This window comes from Perognathus longimembris, chromosome 5, assembly GCF_023159225.1.
Source record: "Perognathus longimembris pacificus isolate PPM17 chromosome 5, ASM2315922v1, whole genome shotgun sequence".
In the NCBI taxonomy this organism is placed as follows: Eukaryota; Metazoa; Chordata; class Mammalia; order Rodentia; family Heteromyidae; genus Perognathus; species Perognathus longimembris.
Genome location: NC_063165.1, coordinates 14,675,782 through 14,702,094, shown reverse-complemented (window position 1 = coordinate 14,702,094; position 26,313 = coordinate 14,675,782). Strand labels below are relative to the sequence as shown.

The 26,313-nt window shown below is 36.5% G+C and overlaps 1 protein-coding gene across 2 annotated transcripts in view; it reads left to right on the top strand.

Moving 5' to 3' along the window:
• The first annotated feature begins 3,206 nt into the window (after window positions 1-3,206).
• Window positions 3,207-26,313, top strand: part of Ncam2 (neural cell adhesion molecule 2) — a 297,979-nt gene continuing 274,872 nt past the window's right edge. Inside the window, exon 1 of one of the 2 annotated variants that reach the window (XM_048345940.1) lies at window positions 3,207-3,481. In XM_048345940.1, coding sequence (XP_048201897.1) covers window positions 3,427-3,481 — 55 coding nt within the window. In that variant the 5' untranslated portion in view covers window positions 3,207-3,426. The remainder of the gene's footprint in view (window positions 3,482-26,313) is intronic. The other variant, XM_048345941.1, reaches the window with a different exon arrangement.

The following is a 26,313-nucleotide window of genomic DNA, read 5'->3' as shown; positions in this document are numbered from 1 at the left end:
AAGTCCCTTATTCAGAAATGGTTCCTTCCTTGTCCCATAATCTTAGTTCCTAATGTGTCTCCTATGGGTTTACAACCTGGTATGTACGACAGATTTTTTTGTTTTTGCTTATGCCAGTTTTCTTAAAAATGGCAAGTTGAGAGCAAAGTCATACTGTCTGTCCATTTGCCTTTTTTATTCATTCTCTCTCTCTCACACACAAAAAACAAAAATACAAAGGACTTTGAGATTTTGGACACCATCTGACAATAAACAACTAATAAGAAATTCCACTAGTGTGATACAAATAGCATAGGTTATAAAAACATAAAACATTGAAAACTGGGAGAGACAAGGGGGATTAAGAGAATACAATAGAGGAATGAGATTGTTCAAATTGTGTACAATCTATGTCTTGTCAATGTATGTTCATGAAGTTATTTTTTAATTCTACTACTGTTGATTATTGGGGCCGTGTCTCCTCTCACTTTCCTGCAGAAAATTTAATGTCTAATTTATTCCAGAGGCTACCAATTTTTCTCTAGCATAATCCAACTTTTCACTTAAGATAAAAGTAATTCTACTAATAATATGAAGGATGGTGCAATGACCAGAACCTTATTTCCCTGGTACTGTGTGCATGCTTGCCTCTGTGTGCACACACCTCCGTACTGTATGCATGATTGGCAGCCATCTTGGTGACAGACTGAAAAAAAATGTTTTGTGGTGAAAAGAATAACTTTTATCTATCTTCCATGTGTGCATTCTATTGTGTGTGCATCTGTTTTCTTTTTCTTTTTTTGGGGGGGGGGGCCAGTCCTGGGGCTTGGACTCAGGGCCTGAGCACTGTCCCTGGCTTCTTTTTGCTCAAGGCTAGCACTCTGCCACTTGAGCCACAGCGCCACTTCTGGCCGTTTTCTGTATATGTGGTGCTGGGGAATTGAACCCAAGGCCTCATGTATATGAGGCAAGCACTCTTGCCACTAGACCATATCCCCAGCCCTTCTTTTTTTTTTATTAATTAAATTTTGTTGACAAGGAGTTGTGCAAAAGGGGTACAGTTACATAATAGGGCACTGTGTGCATTTCTTGTGATATTTTACACCCTCATTTTTCTTTCCCTTCCCTAGATCAGGTAGCATATATACAATACCCAGTGTACCAAAAACATACTGTAGCCACATGGCATATGCCAAAGGAAATTCACCTAGAACTTTAAATATAATGTCAACAATAGAGTTTGCTTATCCTGTGTTTTCTTTTGATCCTCTGGAGAACTCAAGAAATGGAGGTGTGTGTGCGTGTGTGTGTGCTATAGATTTACTGTTTGCACTATTTTTCTGGTGGGGAAAATAAAAAGGCTTAGATGTACTTAAGCACAGATATTGTGGCCCAGAATCAGTTACAAGTTTTTGTGATTCTTTTTTCCCCCCTGAAAAAGAACTCTTTAAATGTATTGGGATAAAATGAAATACGAAGACAGGTTATCAAGCTGTGAGGTGTGGGAGGGTCATTGGTTAGACATGCTATATGCGTTTTGCCAACAAGCCATCCTAAGATGTCAACAAAGTAAATGTCCTCTAAAATGGTACTGCAAGTCCTATACAGGCTCTCTGCTGCCCATGCAAGCTGGGCATAGCTCAGCGATATAGCTCCTTGCCCTTCCCAAAGGCAATGAATGATACACCCAAATCCTCACCGGACCCCAGACCTAGACAAGGTTGAAATCGTCACCTTCTCCAGCTTTCCATCCCAGTGGATTTCTGAGTCCTCCCTTACAAAAATGCTCAGAAGCTCTGGAAGACTGAGGTGTAGTGGATTATCCTAGGGAGCAAGAACACAAAGTGCAGATGGAAAGGCTGCTTGTCAGTTCCAGCTGGTTGCTTTGACCCGGGGGTAGAGAGATCAGGACTCTGGGGTCTCGTGATTCTGTCTCTCAGCACTTTCTCACTACAGGTTTGACAAGAAGATGACAAATCTTCTCATACCCCCTCCAGAAGACATAGTGATAGGCTCCAACCTCCAGGTGAGGTTAGTTCTGGGTGCCTGCCACCGCTCCATCATTTCAATTTACACACACGTACAGGTGCGCGCGAGCACACACACACACAGAGCAGGGTCTGTGCAGCTGGGAGGCATGCTGGAAAGGCCACTTGTGACTAGTCTGGCGGGGGGGGGGATAAAGGGGAACACTTGGCCTCTGATCTTTCCATTTCTGGGACCTTCTGGGTGGCACTCCCGCAGGGGCACGGTGACCTGGACGGTGTGGCAGCGCTGAGTGTGGGGTCTGAGGAGACCCAACCTATGTCTAAAGTCTGGTCTGACTCTGGTTCCAGCGCAGCACCCCCTCCCTCCCACCCCATCTCAGTCAAGTGCTCCTGGGGTTCCCGCTCTCCCAAGAGGTCGGTGGGGATGTAAAGGAAACACCACATCTTTCTTCCCAGCCCCATAGCAAGCCCTAGGAGATGGACAGTTTGGATCCTAGTGGACCGGGTTCTCCCTGAGCCGCGGGGGTGGCCAGCGTGGGAAGGGGCGCGTGCCCAGGGTGCCTCCCTGCTCCAGGGTCGACCAGAGGGACCCCCCCCCACGCCAACCCTCCCGGCTTCAAACCCGTCTCCCCCTACTCCCCCCGCCCCCCGCACTTGATCTTGAAAGAATGAAAGTCAAGGGATGTTCAGGCGTCCACACATGTCCCTTGGCGGCTGAGCCGGGCTTGTGCGGGAGGCGCAGGACCGGGCGGGGGTCTGCAGCATCCGCATCAGCGTCCGCATCCGCATCCTCGTGCGCGCTCCTTCCCAGGAGTGGCAGGCTGGGTGAAGGAGCAGCTTCTTCCCCCTCACCGCCCTTCTCCCCTTTCCCGGCCCACGGACAACCATCCATCCATCAGGGTACAGTTGCCTGGCACGCCTTTGCACGGGTGTGTGCACTGGAAAGCCGGGATCCCAGCATCGCCTTTGAGCGATCTGGAAGCGCCCGGGAATCGAACCTGCACCCAAGCAGGCAACGGCGGGCGGACGAATTTCGGGACGCGTGCATCTCCTGCCCGCGCCTCGGTGCCAGGCGGAGGGATACGCCTGGGCCGCGCCTCCTCGCGCGCATCCCGCCCCCGCCCGGCTCATTCCCTCCTCCCTCCCTCGCTCGCTCCCACGCTCGCTCGCTCGCTCCCTCCGCCCGGCCGTGCTGCCGCCGCGGCGGCCGCTGCTACCGCCGCCGCCGCCGCCGCCGCTGCCGCCGCCGCCGCCGCCGCCGCTGCCTGGATATAGTGCGGCACGGAGCGGAGCTTGCAGTCACTTTGCGAGGAGGAGCGCGCGGGCTGCGGGCGGCTGGGGCAGCCCGGGAGCGGCGGCGTCTGGGCAAGCGGGAGCGGCCGTAGCTGCAGCGGAAGCGTCTCTCTCCAGGGCTGGACTTAATAACTTTGGAACTGTCCACCAGTGTCACGTCCTGAACATGAGCCTCCTCCTCTCCTTCTACCTGCTCGGGTTGCTTGTCAGTAGCGGGCAAGGTAGGAGTGCGGGTGCTTCGTGGCATTTCCTCCCCTCCCTCCCTTCCACCCGGCCCGGGGAGGCACGCCAGCCAACTAAAGTTACTGCTAATTGTGGAGGGGATTCTTGCTATTGGGGCTCTTGGATTCGGTAGCCCCTTAATATTGTGAGCGATTTAAAAAAAAAAAAGATTTATTTTTTACCCATTTATTTTATTATTAGTTTTTTTTAAATGTTTGGTTGAGCCCCTTTAGTAAAAAAAAGAAAAAGAAAAGAAAAGAAAGAAAACGTAGAATTTGGGGGGTAAAGGTGTGTGAACATCAGTAAAGCAAGAGATGGAGGCAAACTGCTGCTTTTTCCTGGGATGTTGCCTTTTCTTTCTTTCTTTTTTTCTTCCTTTTATCTGATTTGTTTTTACGTGATGAGATCTATTGGATGAGTGTGTTGCTGTGCATGAATAGTTAAATATCTGCGGTTGTGGAAGGGAAGGGAGCGATGATATTTTACAGAAGCAGCAAAAACTATCAAGGATCCATTCGTTTGTGGAACGTCTCTCTGGTGTGCAAGAAATTCATTTCTTAAGAGACTCGTGTCCCCCCTACCCCCTTCCTTTTTTTTTTTTTTTCAAGACCAATTCCTGCCTAGGAAGGGAATAATGATGGCTTATTTATGTTGGAAACTAAGAAGAGGCCATAGATGTGTGTGTGTGTGTGTGTGTGCGTGTGTGTGTGTGTGTGTGCATGTGCGTGTGTGTAGAGAAACCTATGCATAAAACTAGAAATGTGTTGCAGTCATTTTGACCCTCCACTCCCTTGTGAATACAGCAAAAAATTGGGGGAAAATATAACAGCAGATTGTAATTGCCCCTGCAAGGGGTTTTGGAGGTGGTTGTGGAGAATTGCTAGCAGCTTATCTGTTATGAAAAAATAATAATAAAAGAAGCCTAGTCGATTAACATGAGGGACAATTTCTGGAAGCCAGCTCTCTTGATCTTTGTAGAGATCTATGTTACTTTATCTTGCTTGTTTCGGCATTATACATTTTCATAAAATATATTTGCAATAAATGGAAGCATTCTCAACTGTCCACATAAGTTTGGACATTTAATTGGGTAGCAAAATGTTAAAACCTTGCATGGGTTGAACGTATTGGACTGGTAAGAAAACAACGGTAATTTTGTGGTGTATAGTAATTACTGAGAAGGTTATATTATTTGTGTGACATGATATTACTTGAAAATAAAATAAGATAAGTTTAAAATATCTTCACTCTATCCAAATTCTAAGCACTTTTAGCCTCTTCCCTATTGCTCATGGGGTCCAGCAGGGGGTGGTAGAACTCCATTTTAATCCAAGTATTGGTTGTTACTGTTCTTGTAGTCTTTCTATCATTCTTCAGCAGGGCTTGACATTTTCGATGTGATGCCTTCCTTTTTCTTCCCTTCTCCTCCCCAAAGCTATACTGTTAGCAGCTGATAAAAGGCAATTGGTTAGGAATGCAAATGCTTGGATATAACTATAGTTTTAAAATGTCTTAATATGAAGCTGCCCATTTCCTTATACAAATAGTGTGCAATATTTCAGTCTTAGACAAATCATAGAGATGCTCATTTGAAGATAATACCCATCTAATCCATTAATTCCATCAGTCTCAGAAAAAAAATTAACATACTTTTCCCATAGAGGTGCTTTTATTTTTTGTTACTGGAGAGCTGCTGATTGTGTTTAATGGTTCATGTGTAATACACCCAGGCATTTGTGAATAGCAAAAGACAGATTGTGAACCTTGCACCTAGAATACAACTGCAATTAAATAAGTGGAGGCAGTGTGAGGGAAATGCAAGAGCTCACAAGGAAGCGGTGGTTCTGCAGATTTGGGATTACATTGTGAGCACTTTGGAGAAAAAGAATGTTTCAATTGTGGAGTCTGTACATATATAATTGCAGATGCTCTGTGTATTTGAATTTGGGGATAGAAGAGAAATATGAGAAGGTATGAATACCTAGGTTTAGGCTGTCCACACAAAGATACAGGATTTGGGGGTCTAGATATGTTATATGTATCTGATACTGTGATTCAGCTGATTTGTAATCAGAATCCACAAGGGTTATAGGAAGAGCTCTGAAACGGAAACATGACTGCAGGGGAGCCCATATTGACTCTAATGAAGCAAGCTGGAAGAAGAGCATTCTTGTAAAAATCTCTCTGTCCACAGTTCCGAATGCATGGCCCTCACAGAGCCATTGATATGTCTCAGAAGCATCTAGATTTTTTTTTTTTTAGGAGCATGCAGTACTTCTATGTCATGTGTGCTAATGAATGAAGCCAGGGATGCATAGAAATCTCTGTCCTCATCCTGAAGTCCAATTTCTCTTGGCTAGGGTTTTGTTCCCTAATTAAGGATGCAGCAGCATCAGACACACCACTGGGAGTTGTTTGGAAAAATAAAATAAAATAAAAGACCCTTGTGTAACTCATGATTTTGTTGATTCTTTAGTAAATGGGGCCATGGAAAAGCCTCCAATCAGTGATCCCTGGGCTTGCCTTGGAAATACGAAAACCCCAGCTTGCTGATTTATGTTTCCAACAATATACTTGCAGGGGATTTTATGAAGCGTGATTGAAGCTATTGCTCTGGAAAGTGGTGAGCAGTTAGACTGGGGAAAGGCATGGATGATGTATTCCCTTTTAAGTAGCGAAAACGTTTTGGAACCTCAGTAGTTGAAAAGAAGAAATGACAGAAGCGAGAGACTTAAGTGGATACCAACAACATAATTAGCTAACGAAATCTAATAGTTCTTCTTGTAACTTTCAACACAGCATTATTGTTCCTCTCGAGGGAGAGTTTTTTTTTCTTTAATTGAAGTTGAAATGTTCCTTTAAAAGCCTCATGTCTCCACTGTAAGATTAATATCTAATGAAGTATGATAGTCAAGTTTGATTTTTAGTTGTTGATGAAAATGAAATTGTATAATGGTGGAACTTCTGCCATTATTTTTACTTTACATTCAAAACCTGATCACAACCTCCCTGGGCATAAATCTCTCAAGTGGTAACATGAATCTTGGATTAACAGTGCATTTGCTGTTTGTAATTTTGAATTGTCAGACTGTAGTATGGGCAGCTTTCCTGAAACTTATCAACTGTTTGGAATCATTTTGTTCTTTTAAAAAATAACCAAGAGTGATTAATGAATATCAACCACTGATAATTCACATAAGGAAAATTCAAGCATTATTATATTAAACCTGAGTAGTGTTAATTGATCTTGCTTTCAATACAGTTCTAATATATACATAGCAGCCATTTACTTCAGCCAGATCATAGGGTGAGGAGGGTAGTGAACTACCCAGTTAATTAGTTAAACCAATCTGCTTGCAATTACAATTCTTTCTGAGGAAGTAGTAGGAAGTCTTTGTTCATTAGAGAAATGTAACTTTTAAAATGGAGCTCTGATGTGCGATTACTAGCATGAAGTCTAAAGCAAAGAACTCTCCTAACATCATCCTCTATTAGCCAAGTACAGCTTCTCTGATGGCATTTCACTGTCTATCCTGCTGCTGTTCTTTGGACAAGCTTTCTGCTGAATCAACTACATATTCATTTCATTTAAAGGAAATAGGCTATAACATTAAAAAAAAAACACCTTTTTGTTAACGAAGGACCCAGAGGATTTCCTCCCCTGCTTTCTGTCAAAGGGTTTAAGCAGATCATTTTCTCACTTTCATTTCTCATGTTGAATCTGAGCCCACAGAGAAAGAAGAGAAGTTTTGAGTTCTGCATGTCAGATGAGAATTTTTTTTTTTCCTATGACACAGGGGGCTAATGTTCTCCCTGAGGTAATATCTACCAGGCAAGCAACTAATAGAACAAAAGGACTTCATTCAGTACTCCAAGAAAGTCAAACATCACATAATTTTGTAAAGACAATGGCACTTTCTGCAAAGTAGAGAGGTGGTTTGTAATGAGACTGAGAAATGAGCTGCAGAGATTGAGGCTGGTGACCAAGCTGAACAGGGTAAATTGTTTTTAACCTTTCCTTGTTTGGAGGCAGTGATGATAGCAACAGGATCAACATTCTGAAGGCTTTGGGACAAGTCATGCTGCTCTCTGGCTTTTGACATTTGGGGAATCATTTTAGCTTATATGTTTTCAGGGTCATCAGTCACAGCAATAAACTTCTGAGAGCACGAAGAAAAGTGCTCAATAAGTGAAGAGCAAGTCTCATTTGCGTGTGTGTGTGTGTGTGTGTGTGTGTGTGTGTGTGTGTCCATATCCCAAATAGCATTCATTTCTAGGTATTGCTGTATTATGTGGGATTAATTTAGCAATGGTAATATTCTTATAAAGGAATGCCAGGCCTTTTCAACTTTTATTGACAGAAATTCTAATTACCTACAAGCTTTACTTATTCTCCATAGGGCCATACCAAAGTTTTTAAATCAGTGTTAGTGTTCCTAATTACATGCTAGGCGAACACATATGATGGAACAAGTGTTTTTTCTGGGTTTTATTAAGGCAATAGTCCTGTACTTCATGATGAGAAAATATTTAATCATTTAACAAATAAAATATATTAGTAAATGTTAATTATTTATAATACAAACAGCACAAATCCCAAAGAACTTCCAATACATTTCTCAGATTCACATGCTGAATTGTGATGCTATCAGTCCATCAAATACCAGCAATCATTTTAATAAGGCATGATGTAATGACACAGATGACTTAAATTTAAATAATTAAGAGGCATGGCAGAGCATTTTGAGAATATTTATAGTCAAAGCAATCAAATGATGAGAGTATGCAGAATTTCAAGTTGATTGATCCCAATTTTCTTGGCTCCATTTTGTTCATGAAAAACAACAACAACAACAACAAAAAAGAAACAGGATAAGGCAAGAGGAACATTTTGTGTGGAATCATAAGACCCAAACTACTATCTGTCTCTTGACCTTGAAAGAGTAAAAGATAATTTGAGAACTACCATTTACTTGTTTGAAAATTTGACACAGAAATGTGTTATTCATTGACCTTGATGTTCATCCATAAGGAGTGTTAATAAATACACACAGCACCTTGTAAATTGCTAACCCTACTATATTATGTGAAATTCATCTATGCTTTAAATATCCTTTAGACAAAATTTAAAAAGTCTTGTTTTCCTATATGTAGAAAAAATAGGGAGGGAGAAAATTTATCTAATTTATTGATGATTAGAATAATTTATGACTTACTTACATAGCATTAATTACATTGTCCCAGGTACTTCATTAAGCAGCAATACTGAAACAGTTGCATATGTTGTGTAATGAACAATTCTACGGGACAATACGGTTCCAGTGAGAGATCACACAATTCTCTTACACTTCGCCAGCAGGTGGTGGTACAAAGTCTTTAGGAATGGGGTGCTCTTTTGTATCATTAATTCATTCTAAGGGCTAGTTTTAGGTACCACAATGATCAGAATGGACACCCAATTAAGACTATACCAAATATCACACATAAAATTAGTTATTACTAACTAGAGATCTGGCTATCCATAAGAATATACCGTCTTAATTCAGTTCTTTCCCCACAAAACTTGACACTTAGCATGGATTTAAATATTTAATAGACCTTCAGATCAAAGTAGCATGTTTTACTTTTGTGTCAATTTGATAGTTAATAGATTAACTAACATTTCTTTGCAGTCTTACCATGAGTCTAATGTCAGCATTTTGTACTGTACCAATTCAGTGCATTTATTCAATGTGACTTCAATCCTCTTATAATTTGTGTTTATCAAGAATCAAGGGCTTATTTCAAATAATAGCTAGGTGACACTATAGTGTTACTTCATCTAATGCATTGCTGAATGATTGTACTTGATTTTCTCCATGGAATTTTTAGTGCTTTTCATATAACACCTTACTTTGTTACTTTTTTTGGAATGACTTTTTCTTTTCTTTTTTTTTTTTTTTTTTTTTGCCAGGCTTGGACTCAGGGCCTGAGCACTGTCCCTGGCTTCTTTTTGCTCAAGGCTAGCACTCTGCCACTTGAGCCACAGCGCCACTTCTGGCCATTTTCTATATATGTGGTGCTGGGGAATAGAACCCAGGGCTTCATGTATACAAGGCAAGCACTCTTGCCACTAGGCCATATTCCCATCCCCTGACTTTTTCTTTTGTCTTGTGATTTTATATGGAAAGTTTAAATTTTGGTGTGACTACTTCTATTATACCCATCATGTGTGTCTTCCTTCCTTGTACTGTATCATATTTCTTACCCTCATTTAATTCTTAATAAAGTATTCACCCATAAAAGAAGAATTGAGGAATTATTAACTTTGTTTTATGGATGAAGAAATTGTGTTACCAAGAAAATATTTGATATGTTATATCAATTATAGCTAGTGATATTTTGGAAGTAGTAGATTTCCGTGTACTTCTATTTTAATGTGTAATTTTAAATGTGTTTAATGTTTTTGAAAATTTGCCTGTATTTGTTGGGCTGGTTCATAGAATATCATACTTTGATAGTTGAGAAGACAAGCAATTGAAATATTAAAAGCCAAATAAGATGTGTTCAATAAAAGGTCCATCGAAATGTTGCCAATTGGCATAAAAGTTAATAGGATTAATGAATTATTAAATCCACTAAGTGAATCCTTAGGAATTATGTACCCATAATTAAGATTTGTGGACAGACTGAGTTCTAACTTCGTACAACTAACTACCTTATCATTCTCTCTTTGCAAAGAAGCTAGCAGTGAGGCCTAGAAAGGACAAATGAATGTGAACTCCCACACCTAGGAAACAAGTATTTGAACCTGAGACCCATCCTAATCTCAGGTCTTGTTTTCTAATGATTATCTTTACGTGACTGTGCAAAGAAGTTGCCATTTAATGAAGTTTGAAATACAGTGCATGTTGATCAGTGTCACTCCTTCGCCATTCTTCCACATACCTCCTAACTTACCCTTCCCTTACCTCTTTCTCTCTTTCCTTATTTGTTTGTTTGTTTGTTTGTTTTGGTCTTTTCTTTTTTGGTACTGGGGAGCAAACCCAGGATGTTGCACTTTCTAGGCAAGTGTTTGTTACTGAGCTACATCCCAGCCCTGTTACTTTTCTTAAAATTGTCATATATTCAATTAATTCATGACTATATTTTCCTCCCTTCTCCACTTCACTTGCTTATCCCTGCCCCTTGGGCCCCACCCCTCCTTCTTGCAAGTACCCATTTCCTGGTGCCTATTTTGTTGGGCTTGGACTGTGTCTTTCTAAGGAACTGTACTATTTGCATTCTCCAGAGTCTATCATATTTCATTCAGTTAATACGTTTGACAAAAGTTCAACTCTCTATCAAGAGACAGAATAACCAGCTGTACAGGGGGCTTGAGGAATGAGTTGCACTTTTGTATCACCAATACTTGGTAAGGTCTGGATTTAGCAACCAAAATTGTTAGGCGGGACCCACATTAGGATAGAGGACACCCCGAATATCGACTACAAAGTAAACTACCCTGCTAGCTAAATCACTGCTGTTCTTAAGAATAGAACTTTATAATTCAGGAGACCATCTTTCTACTGACAACAACAGAGAGATCTGCAATGAGACAAGAATAAATAGAGAAAATGGTTGAAGGAGAAGTTGAAAATCTGAACGAACTGTAGACAGGAGGAAAGTTACAGGGGAAAATACTCCAGTCCAATTCTGTTTGTCTCACACTGGACTTGTTAGGTAATTTTGCTTTTAGACCCAACAGTTCGGAGTGAGAGGAAGAATATCTTGAAGACTGGGCTAAGTGTGACACTGGTGTGAATCTCTAGGTAGCAATGTTTGCACAGGAAAAAAATGTGATTAAATTTGATTTTTGTTTAAGAATATCCCTCATGTGTAAGATGGATCCAAGAGTCACGAAAAATGTTGAGTATATATGAAACATATTACATCGAAAGAATTAACTGGGTATTAGTAAGGAATTGAATTTTTAAAATTGTTAGGAAATTGTATTAAAAATTTTAATCTTGGCAAGTAGAATAGTGATATGTTAGTGGGAATGAAGTAGAAAATGCAGCATTAAAAATGTGTTTAAGTAGCTGTACAAAGTCGTTGACATTTTACAAAGTAGTTTACTTAGAAAATGTGCCTTTATCATTGTCATCCCTTTAACATTCTTACCTATCCCTCCCATACCCACCCTTCCCTTCGCTATTCTTGTAATTTTGTAGGGTATACATTGAATTTTTGGATGCATTCTCCTTATCTTCTACCTCTTTCCTCTTGACCCCACCACATCTCTTTCAAGTACTCTCTTCTTGGTGTTTATTTTGTTTAACTTTTTTTTTCCTTTGTAAGGAAGTATACAGTTTGCTTTCCACTGAATCTACTATATTTCATTTAATACAATGGTATACACTAACATACTATACTACTCAACATATTAATTTATACATTTATAAGTTACATCTACCTCTGTCATATAAGAGAAAATATACATCCTTTGTCTCTCTGAGACCAAATTACTGAACTTAATATATTTTTTCCAAATCTTTCCATTTCTTTACAAGTAATATAGTATCATGTCTCTAGTGGATCAATAAAGTTCCATTTCTCTGTGTGTGTGGGTGCATGTGTGCACCCACATACACACATAGATTGATAGAGATATAGATATAGGTATAGATATAGATATATCACATTTTCTTGATCCATTAATCTGTTGATGGGCATCTGGGTTGGTTCCATACCTTAGCTATTGTGAAAAGTACAGCAGTGGACATAGTGGTTCTGATGGCTTTACTGTTTGCTGGTTTATAATCTTTTGGATAAATGCAGTGGAATAGAAGTGCTGGATCATAGGATAACACTTTTTAAATAAGTTTATAACTTAAAAAAATAATATGTCGATAGTAATATCAGTTATAAATTTAGAAATGCATTGTTATTTTTTATTATTTTTAGAATAATTTATTTTCATCTCTTTCCTATTTTTGTCCCTTTCTTGCATCATCATATTTAATTTAAGGAATGTTTACTACAAGTCAGAAATTTAGTGTAAAATCTACTTTAATTATGTATTTTTCATTTAAAGTGTTCTAATGTACTCTATTGCACTATATTATATTATATTATTATATTTCTGGTAGATTAGATTAGAAGAAATCAACAGACCAATATAAAATGCAATGTAAGAGCCTACTAGGAAGGATAAACATGACCAAAGCACTAAATATCATGCATAGAAATGCCACAACAAAGTCAATTAATCTGTATGATTAATATGATCCAATAATTATAATTTGAAAATAAAACAATGCACAATTATAATTTTAAAAGCTAAATATTCAAATAAAAATTGATGTGTCTCATACAGAATTGAATATTTTTCTACTTGTATCCAAGAGAAAAGAATGAAATAATACGCTGAGCACCTCTTTAAGCAATAGACTATTTCGAGCATTTTCACGCAGCATCTCATTAAATGTCCAATCACATTTTCCTAGATGCCTTTTCTGAGATGGAGAGAATGTGATTTGCCTAAAGCTTTTAAGTATATTCAATACATCGACACCCATAATTTATAGCAAAAAGTATTAAGTATGCTCAAGATATATTTAATCCTTTTCTACTAAAGTGTTTATTTCTTTGAGACCTCTTGCCTTTATATCATTGGTAAGTAGTGGAATATGTAACTCCATGTAGGAATTCTGTCCTCCATATTTTTTTTCATTTCATTTTGTTTTTATGTGATCAAGTATTAGCTGACTCTCAGTAACAAAGGAAGCTGTAGTACCATATGAAGACACTAAAAATGTGATAAATCATCTCACTTGCCTTTCTTTAGGAAAAACATTCCTTTGTTTAGTGGTTTTAAAAACATTCTTATTTCCACTCAAATATATGTCTGAAAAGGTTAAACTGTAGCAAAAGATGGGAAGTCATTTTTTCCTGTGTGACCTGCTGCTTGTTTGTTGACTTTGTCATTTTATTTTTTAAGAGCTTCACAATGGACTGTAGAATTTGTGTTAAAATGAATGACCTAGGGGGTTTGCATTTGGGAGAAAAAGATGTAAAAGCAGGGTAGAAAAACCAAACTTAACGTTGCCCATAATGTAATGACGAATGTTGTGGCTTTTGTTAGCTCATTACAAATTTCTGAAAGTTTATAGACTATTCTTCCTTCTATTCTTGTTTTTTTTTTCCTTTAAAAATATTTTTATTGCATGGTTTTTAACATACTAGAGGTTTCCAAGGGTGCAAATGGATTGCTGTGACACTCTGCTCATGTCTCTACTTGCCAAATAAACTGTTATGCTATAGTTGAGGCATACATTAAAGCATGACTAGTCACTTCTGTGTACAAAGAAGCATACTTGGAACCTGTAAGTATTTAATAGGTAGCTTGTTAACCTACAAAAATGGCCTCTGTAACGTGTTGATTTCTAACAATAACAGGCATTTATTTTGCACTGATGATTCTACTTAATTTCTCTCTGGTTATTTTCCAAAAGTGACAAAGAACCTATTGCGTGAGCTGAGAATTGCATCTATATATGTTACTTAACTTTGTTAAGTCCTATGTGTAAGGACAATGCTCAGAACAGATTATTTGAAGATTAAAATACAACATGTTTAAGATAAAACCTGAGTGTATTCTGAATATTTTATTAAAAGAATTATTCATGATACTTATATGATTTAAAATTTTATTATTTTTAACTTTGTAATACCAACTGAAATTAAGCTTGTTTTCCATTCTCCACAATACCTTCCTTTTCATACTACTTCCAAAAACAATTGTGGTTTAACTAACATTTTTGTAGTACTGGGATTTGAACTCAGAGCCACAAGATTGCTAGGCAAACAGTTATTAATCAACAATTATCTTGAAAGTTACACAGTATTACCAAAATAGAACAGAGATAAATGATCAGGTCTTGTGGCATATGGCTGTAATCATAGTATTTGGTAGACAGAAGCAGATGGATTGCAAACTCCAGTTTATTTGGACATTTTTGTTCTCCTAGCCTCATTACTTGTCATTGGGCCTGACAAATGCACTTGTTCCATTTCCTTCATTTCCTGTCCTGTGCCTTTTGAGAGTATTGCCTGTGACTTTTACACATTTATTGAATTTCTTTGCCTGGCAAATGCCTATTTTGTTTTGTTATCATTTTACTTGAGCATCTTATCACAGAAGATATATTTCATTCTTGCTATAAATATTAATTATACTGCTACCACATTGTTAAAGGCTACAACATACTTGAATTCAGCATATCAAATATACTCTAGGAAGTGGTGCTGTGGCTCAAGTGGCAGAGTACGTTGAGCTGAAGAGCTCAGAGACAGCGCCCGGGGCCCAGAGTTCAAGCCCCACAATCATCCAAATATACTCTACATTGAATCTGCCTGGGATCATCACAAATGTAGGAAAGCCTTAGCAGTTTGGTTCTCATCCAATACAATGAACTTGATTAGGGAGTTCACTGTACATTGAAATGTGTATTAATGGGATATATTGGGTGCTTAGCAAATATGTACTGAGGAAATATCTAAACATTACCTGATAAAAAGAATCTAAACTGGCAGATTATTATACAATGTATTTGTACTGATTTTGGATAAATGCTCATCTTATTGGGAATATATTATGTGGTTTCCTGGGTATTTATTTAAAATGTTTTGTTCATATACCTACCATGACTATGGGAAACCATCAAAATAAAAATAATGTCTACCACATAATAAATTAACAATTATTGTTTAAATTTGAGTAAACATGAAATTATTTATATCTGATCTTAATTTCTCACTGAAAATTAAGATGAGAATAAGCTAAACTTAAATCTTGTTACAAGTCAATTTTGAAGACTACCTGAGGCGTGGGAAATGATAATATAGTTGAATTACAGAAGATATATGCATATATATGATACACTTATATGTACAACACATATAAGTTATACATATATTTTATATAACATGTACAGTAAAATATGTAATATTTGTGAGTACCTGACTCATAACTATACATTTATGAACATAACTTATGTGAATACATATGTACATAAAGTTATCGGTAAATATATATTATAAAACATGTAACATATACATATATTTGCTTGTTTGTGTGTAAGGAGTTTGAAGAATGTTAATAATAGTATAATGAACTATGTTAAATATTGTTAATAGTGCCAGTAGAGACATGTCAGATAGGTCAATATTTAAAGTCCTCAAAATCATGATAATCCCACAAGGTTAATTAAAAGTTGATCACTCATTTGGGGCTTATTGGAAACCAATTATAATCTGCATGTGTTAGAAGAAAGGAAAGTAAAATTAATTGTTTTACCTTTTTCAGAAGCACGTGTGATTTGTCTCTCTTTAAAATAGATTTCATTAACACTCAGCAAACCCCTTTTTTTCTGATTGTCCTAATTCTGTCATGATTTTTTTTTTAACCTGGTGTCCTCCGGGACTAACTTCTGAATGAAAACATTGAATTTTATACAGAATATGGGTTTTTGTTTTCTTTTGTTTATTGGTATTGGGGATCGAACCCAGGACTTTGCACTTGGTAGGCAGGTGTTTTGCCACTGAGCTACATCCCAGCCCTACAGAATATGTTTTCCACACCATTGTAATATGTTTTTCACCAGTTTATTTACCTGCTTACTATTTATCCCCTTGTGTTACAATAGTTATATGAGTCAGTTTTAACTTGAAATCCAATTTGCAGTTAAAGACAGCACTACTGTTTTACTCATATCAATTTTCACTTTCCCCTTGAATCACATGTAATCTATAATCACTTTCATTTCAGAGTCTTCTCAAAAGCACCATTCAAAACACTTAACTCTATTTTGGATGGCAGGTATCCTGCAGTATAAAAAACAAAACTAAACATAGGTGATTAAAGGACATCATGCTATATCATTTTATAGTTGATGAGAAACTTTAGAACCATATACAGTGGGTTATGAAATGTTCAACTTTGGTATCCTCCTGTTCCCTAATAAGAATTACTAGTGCAGTAGTCTGAGCTATTAGCCTACATTCTACAATGCTAATATATTTTGACTTTCAAGTACCTATTTCATTTCTATTTTAATGAAATTTTTAGTTAAAATACACTCTTTGCTACACTGTACATTAGTATAGTGATTAATTATCACTGCATATTAATACATTGAATAAAACCCAGTGACTTTAAGAAGCAGAATGTATCTTCCTTTTGCTATGAAAATTAAAAGATTAAATAGTTGGTCATGGAGGGGATGGTCATTTTATTAGGTATCTTTCCTTTCACTCTGTCTTCTCTGCTGTCTTTTAGCTTCATAACTTTTATCTTCTTTGAAAGACTCCATTTCTCTTGTGATAAACATAGATGTAGAGTAAAGAAAATCAGTTTACACAAGTGTAAAGTGTCTTTTAGTACTTATGTGTTCAAAACATATTATATCCTCCGTTTAGAAATATATAAAAGGAACTGAGGGAGAGTAAATACTCATAGAAAGATCAATCATTGTTTTGTTCCAAGGTGCTAATTGAGCAGATGAAAAAGTATAGATATGTGAGGAATTGTGTCAGGTAGTTGAAATAGTTGAATAAAATCTTGCATTGTTATCTGAAATGCGGGAAGGAAATGCTCAACTACACATAAAAGGATCTGTGGAAACTTTGCTTTCTCCATGATCAACGTCTATAATTGTTAGGTCAATCAATTGCATAAAGAAGAAATCCTGTAAGTCAAACTCTGCTTGGTGTTGTCCTAGGAGCAATTTCATTTTTATTATTACCTTTCTGTAGTTGTACAATGGGGTTTCAAAATGAAACATTTTAATTCATGAGTACAATGCATCTTGATCAATATCAAGAATGATATCCACCATTCTCCCTCTCCCTCTATTCCTCCATCTCCAAAGCACATATAGGAATTCTAAATTATTTCATTTACAGATGGAGGAATTCAATTTTATGAAAGGAATGTAGAATCTACTAAGTGAAAATCTAAGTGAAAAGTTACACCGATTTTCACTGATTTAAGCATTATCCTTAAAAGAGGTACTGTATTTACATACTTACAGTGAGCTAAGTGGTGCTTTGATGTATGTTTGTATTGTGACTTAATCAAGTTAACAAATTCATATCCTTGTCTTTTTGTGTTGAGACCATTTAAAGTGTAGTTTCTTAGCAATTTTGAAGTATTCAGTACATTGCTATTACAACAGGTGGTGCAATCAATTTCCAAAATGCATTTAATCATATCTAACTGAAACTTTGCACCTTTTAATCAACATTTCTATATGTTCTGTATCCATTACCTGCTATGCTCTACTCTTCTTTCTCTGATTTAATGGCTTTTAAAGTAAAAGTCACCAAATCAATGGAGTCATTGAGTACTGATCTTTCTGTGACTGCCTAATTTTATATGCCATAATATTTGGTGGGCTCATTCATGTGATACGATTTCAAAATGATAAGATATCTTTCTTTATGTATAATAGTATGTATATTTATGTATAATAGTATTCTAATGTTTTACCCCTCACCTTCTCTGTGTGTGTGTTTGTGTGTTTGTGTGTGTGCATGTGTGCAAAAGCACATGGTTATGGTGTGGTGTGCGTGTGAATGGGTATGTGTTGTGTGTGTTTTTTGTGATATTTTCTTTATCCATCCATTCATGATGGATAAATACATGAAGAATACATGAGTGCTGATGTTTCTGGAACAGAGAAATTTCATTTCCCTTGGAAATAAACCAGAAAATGAGATTTCTGGATCAGGGAAATGTAAAAGTGCAGGCTAAATGAACAAACAAGAAACAAATGAAATTCTTTCAAACTGAAAAGGCTCTACAAACAAAAGCCACAACCAACAGATGAAGCAACAGGCTAAAAATGGTTGGATTTTTTTGGAAATATTTGTAAACACATCTCTCACCAGTGTTTTATATAAAATATAGAAGAATCTCAAACAATAGCAATGCAAAATAAATAACCCAATTTCAAAAGGGCAAAGACCTAGATATGTTCCAAATGAAAAGTTAGATGTGACTAAGAAATACATAAAAAATGTTCAATGTCATTTATCATCAGAGAAATGTAAATTATAAACCACCTTGTGATATTGCTTCATAGCTGGTAGAATATTTCCTTTCAAAACTGTAAGATCGTGAGCTTTTATAAGGAAGTGGAGAAGGTAGAATACTTGTACTCTGTTTGGGGAAGGTAAATTCATATTGCCATATAATAAAAGATATTGAGGTTTCTCAAACATTACGTGTAGAACTCCCAGGGTGCTCAGGAGAGATGATTCAATCCTTAAATCTAAGCTACCTAAGAATCAGCGATCTGGTGATGCGTTTCAAAGCCAACTTAGGCAAAAGTTGTTTGTAAGATCCCTTCTCCACCACTGACTGATATGATGATGTACCCCTGTAACCCAGAGTTACAACAACTCAAAAAATGATGCGCAAGTGACTTAAGTGATAAAATACTTCTCTTGCAAGTTTTGGGTCCTGAGTTTATAATAAAAATAGAACTCTCATCTATCCATTTGATTTGAATAGGCAATTTCAGTTTAGTGACTTTCAATTAGTAAATAAGTATATCTTTTAGTGACTTGCAAAATTAATGAGTCTGGGGATCCAGCAGGATTTGTAGATATTAGAGTGAAGTTCAGGATAATGTTAAGGTAAGGCAGTTTTATTGCTTAGGTTTGTTGAGGGCATATAACATTAATATTTAAATATATGTTGTATCTTTAAATGGCTTCTCTCATTGTGGCTTCTCTTATTGTGAAGCTCTATAATTATTAATAATTTAGTAGGTCATCAGTGTGTGGTTGTCTAAGAGAATACTTTCAGAATGGAACCTTATTAGTCTAGGATGCTTTTAGAGTTGACAAAGAACAATTCAAAATAATTAGAAATAAAAAAATCACTTGTAGCATGCAAGAGGCCATCTGGAAGCAAAGTTGAAGTTCAGATTGTGACTCATGATCTTGGGCTATTTTCCCTTGACTGCATGGAAGAAATTTGGTTTCCATCTCTCCCTCTATCGCATGATTATACAATAATATCTGAAGGTAGGAAAGAAAGAAATATGTTTTCCATGTGCTTTGTTTGAAGGAAATACTCTCTGTGTTAGAACTAATTCATGAGCACTGCTAAGCCAATCATTGTTAATGTAACGTAACTAGCATTATTATGATTTCTCTTAAGTAACCAACTGTTTGCTGTTGTTGATGGGGAGATCTGCCCTCCAAGTCAAGCATATGATTAAACAATGAAATACCATGTCCACCTAGTCAGGAAAAACATAAGAGGAGGAACAGTGAGAAGTAGGCGCTCAATGTGTCTGCCATAGTAATGTTGCTAAGGACTTTTAGGGGAAATGTAAACCATTTCTACAGCTAATATTTACAAAATAGTCCCACTGTATCATTTTTATGTGTTTTACCTATTCAACTTCATACAATTCTTGAAAGTTATTTTGGAAGCTGATTCTGTTTTTCAGGCCATTGAGTGATTTTGATGAGGTTAATTGCATTGTTGAGGTGTCTCGATAGCTAAGTTGGTATTTGAATCAAGGTGGCTACCAACAGAATAGCTAAATAAAAGAGCTGTCTTCTCTGGGCCAGGTCACCATAACTGAAGAAACTTGGTTTATCTCTCTGTCTGTTTGTCTAGCTTTCTATTGTTAAGTTTAAGAATGGTTAAGTAAGATATTAATTTGTTTAATGAACTGATTATGACCAGTGTACTCACTTAACAATGCCATCATGCTGTAGTTTATTTAATACCTGCATTTACATACATCTTTAGTATTTAAATAACTTAAGTGTAGTAAAATAAGCAGCCAGAACTCAGAAAACAATGTAGTAGTAGTCCAAGTGGGGTATGAAAATTGTCTAGCTCTGACTTGGCAAGCTTGAGTGTTTCCCACAGCCAACACCTGTAGAATGGGAAAATATAGGGCATGGGTTGAAGAATAGACTTGGAATAAATTGAAGAGCATAAAATAAAATAATTTACTATATGTTTATAATGTCAAATAAGCTAACCTGATTAAAGCAAATACATTTAATGCCTTTATTTGTTTCTACTCTTTGAGGAAGTTAATTTAAAATAAATTATATATTTGATTGTTAGAAGAGGGAGTATTGGGGAAAAAAATAGAAATGGGAAGCAAGGTTTTCCAGGGAGAGAATGAAACTGAAAATGAAGATTGACTTTGACTGCTGTGGCAGTATGCATGTCGGATGTGGATCACCATGTGCGATTGTTAATCAAGGTTTTAGTCAAATGCGTGCCTGCACTGTGAAGCTCCTTGCAAGACTTCCTCACCTCTGGGCTATTAACATTTATTAAAACTCAACAGTGAATTAAAAGGCAAGGAAGTTCAGAATCGGGAACCATAACATTGACTATATGAAACTATGTGCATGTACTGAAATTTCTCTTCCTTTCTTTTTATTCCTTTGTCTGGTACTCTGAACAACACCGTATTTTTCCAAATGTTATATACATAAGCAATTTTGCAAATGTCAAAAAATTTACATAGAATGTAAATGTGCATAGTGGTATGAATACAGATGTGTGCAAATGTGAATGTTTGGACATGTATGTATCTGTTTGAATATCTGTATTAGTACCTTATAAAAGCACTATGTCAGTCAATATTCTATCAAAATATTTACAGATTTGTTTTACTTCTTAGTACTGAAATTCTTAAATATTCTGAGTGTTTTTCTTTGCTGATTTTTGCCTCTAAGAAGAAAATAAGTTGCATGATAAAACATTGAAGTTATTATTCACACTTTGTGCAACTGTAGACTAATTAACCAGTGTTTAATTTCTCAAGATTGCAAAACAATATCTGTTGTTTTCTCTCTTCCATGCAATGAACAACAAAACAGTTCTCCCACCTTGTGTTTGATTTTTTTTAAAACGCATTCCTGAACACAAGCATTCATAATTGATGATGTATTCCATCAAAACATATTCAAGGAATGCAGATAAAATTGGTAGTTGGAGCCTGAGTGCTTTGGTGCCAGCTCAGAGATGGTGATGGAAACACAGGCACAAAGCTTAAGGTCTTCCTTTCTTTTATTCTTATTTTAATTTTAGAGATGAAGGCAGCTGAGTTGTTGGCAATGTCATACCCTCTTTTACATTGTAGTAGACAGATGAATCCCAGCATTTCTTGTTACCGAGCTGCTGCACAAATTCTTCAATGGATTTGTAAAATCACAATAGGAATTAAATGAAAAAGCCATAGATACAAACTCTTGCATCTTAGAGATTGTTGTGTCCCTTTGGAGATTTACTAAGGAGGTAATCTGCTTCTATTTTGGATGATAAAGAATAAATTCATTTGTGTTAAGAGCTTCAGTGAGATAGGTTGATTATGTTTCTCATATAAAGCATCTTCATATTTGCAGGCATTCAGAGCATAGGAGAGCCCTTGTTTGCAGGGAACTGTTCAAATTGCATAGCTTCTTTAGCTTTAACATTGAATGCCTTATGGTTTGTGGATATAGAAATTTTGAGAGATTTCCTTCTATAGCTAGCATTGAATGCAATCACTTTAAAACATTTCTTTGATTTGCTTTAACTGCTTATGATTTGTGGACACCAATCAAAACTGTTTCTAGGTGATCAGTATTCACATCTCTGGCGGGTCATTGGAAATACTTTGGCTGAGTGGTTGGATCCTTAATGGATTTGTTACCAGCATATGGTCATTCTATATACTGAAGCCAATGGCTGAATTGTGATGGGGAAAACATTTTCCCATGCACTCGATCATTGTCTTTTCCTCCTGCTCTGCTTCCCAGATAGCTGGATATACAGGCAACTTCTGCTGCTTATGTTGCTGTCACCTTACCTTTTTAAATTTTATTTTTATCATCTTTAAGTAATTGTGCAAAGGAATTAACAATTAATTAGTTTATAAAGTACAATGCATCTTGATCCATGTCACCCCTTTCATTTTATGCCTAGTTTTCCCATTGTTGTTTTGTTTGTTTCTGTTTTTGTCCATCTTTCACTCAAGCATGAACATGGCTCCTCTAATCTTTGTCAGAATCAATGTTTCTGTCATTAAACAAAGATTATTTGCACAGCAGGATCAATGCACAGTGGTTTTCATGTATTAAATAAGACTGTATTCGAGCTCCTTGTGACCCTAGACACGGTCATAAGCTTCGCAATTCTTCCCTTATGAGCATATTAATGATGGTCTCTTGATAACTTGGGAGATTTTGTTTCCTGCTTTGAGGTTTAGTGATTCTCCTAGCTACTCCAGAAACATCTTCTTCTCCTATAATATCTTTATCAAAATAATACAACTACAGGCTGAATTTTACGTCTCTTCCACATTTCAGTACAGCACAGAAGAGGGGATTTAGACAAGTTAAGTACTTCCTGGCCATAGCCATGTCTCTTGTCTCCATATCAGGTGTAGCCTCTCTGCTTGTCTAAAGAAAACAAGGACAAGTTCTATGTTTCAGTCTTTCACTGGTTAGCACACTACAGATTAAAGACAGGGATCAAAGGCTAGGCTGTCCAATTGTCTCCTGGAGGCCCCTAAGAATTACATTCCAAAACAAGAAAAGGGGAGGTACAAATAAACAAGGAACACTCTTCTGTTTCCACTCTTTCCAAAATAGTTTACATTCTTTCTATTTTGGTAACGAGAATAAGTATTCTTAAAGGTTGTACAAGCTTCCTGTTAAATCGACAATGTTCAGTAATATCCAGAATTCAGTCACTAGTTACTGTAGTTAAAGGGCATTCATTAAGCAAATATTGTTTTGAGCATTTGGACTATAAACTAAAAAAAAAACACGGCTATTAAGGCTATTAAGTCTGTCATGTTATGTTTTAAAATACTGCCCAGATATAAAAGCTGATGATGATTTCCTGGGTCAGAATTTTGAAGGCTGTATCAAGCAGTGGAACACTCAGTTTGATGGGGTCAAAGCCAAGGGGACCTAGATCAAGGAAGCTGTAGGCAATAAAGGTCCAATGTAAAGAGAGGTAATATAGAAATGGATATAAACAAAAGAAGGTAAAATTGGGTAAACAACAAACATTACGGGAAACTAAGCATTTTTTTCTCAACAAAATTGTACAATAACTTTCTAAAGTGACTTCTTTTGATCCTTCATAAGACATTATTTAAAACTTCTCAATTGCCTCTCTTTAGGACCTAATGAGTATGGAAAATGGGAAATAAATGGCCAGAAATCTATGTATCTATTAGTCTATCTATCTACCTACCTACCTACTTAATCCCTCCCTCCCTCCCTCTTCAAAAGTGGATTTTAGTTCTGAATGTTCTGATAAAAAAGAATAAGAAATTATTTTCTGTCCAAAGAGGGAATCATATTTTATTCTACCCCCAAGAAATATGATCATTACATTTGATTCTCCACATTAGATAATGATTAGAAGTGAAGAGGTTCAGACACCTTTCAATCTTTGAGAATATAGTTTCACACAGCAATGCTTGGAAAGATCCTTCCATCCATTCACACCAGAACACATGTATTTCAAACACATGGGCCTCACTCAATGGTTGCCATATATGTGTTTCAGATAGTTCAGTGAAAATAATGTAGCCTTGTATTAAAACATGTTTTTTTTAAATAGTTTAAAGTGATGCATACTTTTTTAAAGTTCACAAATGCATCTTTGGTAGGTTTTGACTTATGTTTCCTTTGCTCATTCTTACTTGTCAAATCCTTGCTTTGTGCAGCCATGAAAACCCTGTGGGTAATAAAAAGATGTATAAACACTGGGATGTATAAACACGAGGGATTTTCCACCTAGCATCAGTAATAATACACTTATTCCCAAAGCAATAATTCAAAGAATATTTGATATTACCCTGTCAGCAACAAAATGTGCTCCTAGCCTGTGAATATGTTTAGACGGTATGGGTGTCCAGGATGTGCTGAAAGTTCAATTGAAACAGCAGAGTAAAAATGATTCTCTAGCTCAGAAAGAACTAGAAAATTAAGCAGGTTTTGTTCTGCCACTTCCACCTTAGCAGTGTGTTCACGATACCACTTTTTCTGGGAGCAGATAACTTCTTTTTGATAATGTGTTTTCTCCCCAGAACAAATAGAGGTTTTGTACTGTTCAACAAGATCCTGTAAAGGGCAGGATATTTTTAAGACACAGCTTTGCAAATAGTGTATTCTGATTTTGCAAATTAAAAGAAAAGCCCAAACTTCAAAACACCTTTAAAGACAAAGTGACACATTCAATTATTTACATCTGGCAGGTGGTGTTGCTGGGTTCTACAACAAATTTTTGACATAAGTATAAAATATTTATAGTAGTGTTTTTCTAGGAAAAAACATTATCTGTGACAAAATTTCATGCACTATTTAAAATTATTTTACATGTGCCATCTTGTTTTGTCCATTCTTTCATGCTAATACTGAAAGGTAAAAAATTGTTTCAAAAATTAGAACACAAGGGGAAGTTAAAACAGTCATGATGTTTAATATACATATGTGAAAAGGGAACCAGAAAACTATTAGATTTGCACAGGTTTGGGACAGTTAAAAGAATGGAGAATAATGGAAGAGTTGACATTAATGAAGATACATGTACTCATAAACTGACATGTTGAATTAAAATTCTTTTTAAACATATGATGATGATGATGATGATGATGGTGATGATGATGATGATGGTGATGATGATGACAACGACTTTGATGTAGTTGAACAAAGAGGTCAGATCATAATTCTGTACATCAGGTTTTTAGTACAAAGCTTCTTTAATCAATGTCATCCTTTCCGTCATTCTCCCTTACTTACCTCTCCCATTCTTACCCACAAATTTCATATTTTTCATAATGAATATTGACCATAATGACTACTTTTGCTCATGCTTCTCCCCTCAGTTCATTATACTTTTAAAACAAGGAAAAAATTCACACAAAAAAATTATACCACAACTGTTTTTACATATGGTTCATCATTCCAAGACTGGCAGGCATTCTGTTTCTGAAAGCATTTCTAAGGTACTAATATCTCCTGTCTCATTAATATTTGTGAATAGTTATATAAATTCACTTTTCTATCTTCCTAAATGCTAAAATCATTGCAATTAAGCTAAGTGTCTTCATAGAATCTGAAGTTAATGTATTATTTTTACTTGGAATCAAAACAGTTTACTTCCCAAGGAGTTATCCCACAATTTTTACATTTATTTTCTTACAAAAGGGATGGATATATATGTATATATATAGGAATAAAGTTGCAAATCACCCCCACTATCATCTTGGTAAATAATGCATTATTGTGGATAGGTAGAAATAATGAACTGGACATCCTAGAGACAGTAGGATTTTCTTTCAGACTGAGAGTACATGCAGAATAACTGATTTGCTATGTATGTCCCCAAGTCTATGTGGAGTCAAGTGTTGAATAAATTGATAATGTCTGAGCCATTGATGTGAAGCTATGGATTTGGATAAGCTCAAGGGTGATCACTAATTCTCATGGAATTGTGAGTGATATCAAGGCTCAGGTGGGAAATAACCCAATTGTTTTCTATGGAAGGCCATTGAAAACATTTAAATCAGTTTGGTGAGAATATACAGATCTAGGCAAGTAGTGGTACAGGATGGATTTATTCCAAAAACATTGTAATGATTATGAAGTGAGGTGCTGTCTTATCACTTGGAAGGTCTAACTGAGGCACGCACACTATGTTAAAGAAACAGAAGAGTTATCTGGAGCTATCTGTAGATGGATAAAAAAAGAAACAGATTAGAGAATGTGTAAATATGTTTTGAAGTTTGAGTTGAAATGTTCACAATTGAAAACTTCCAAG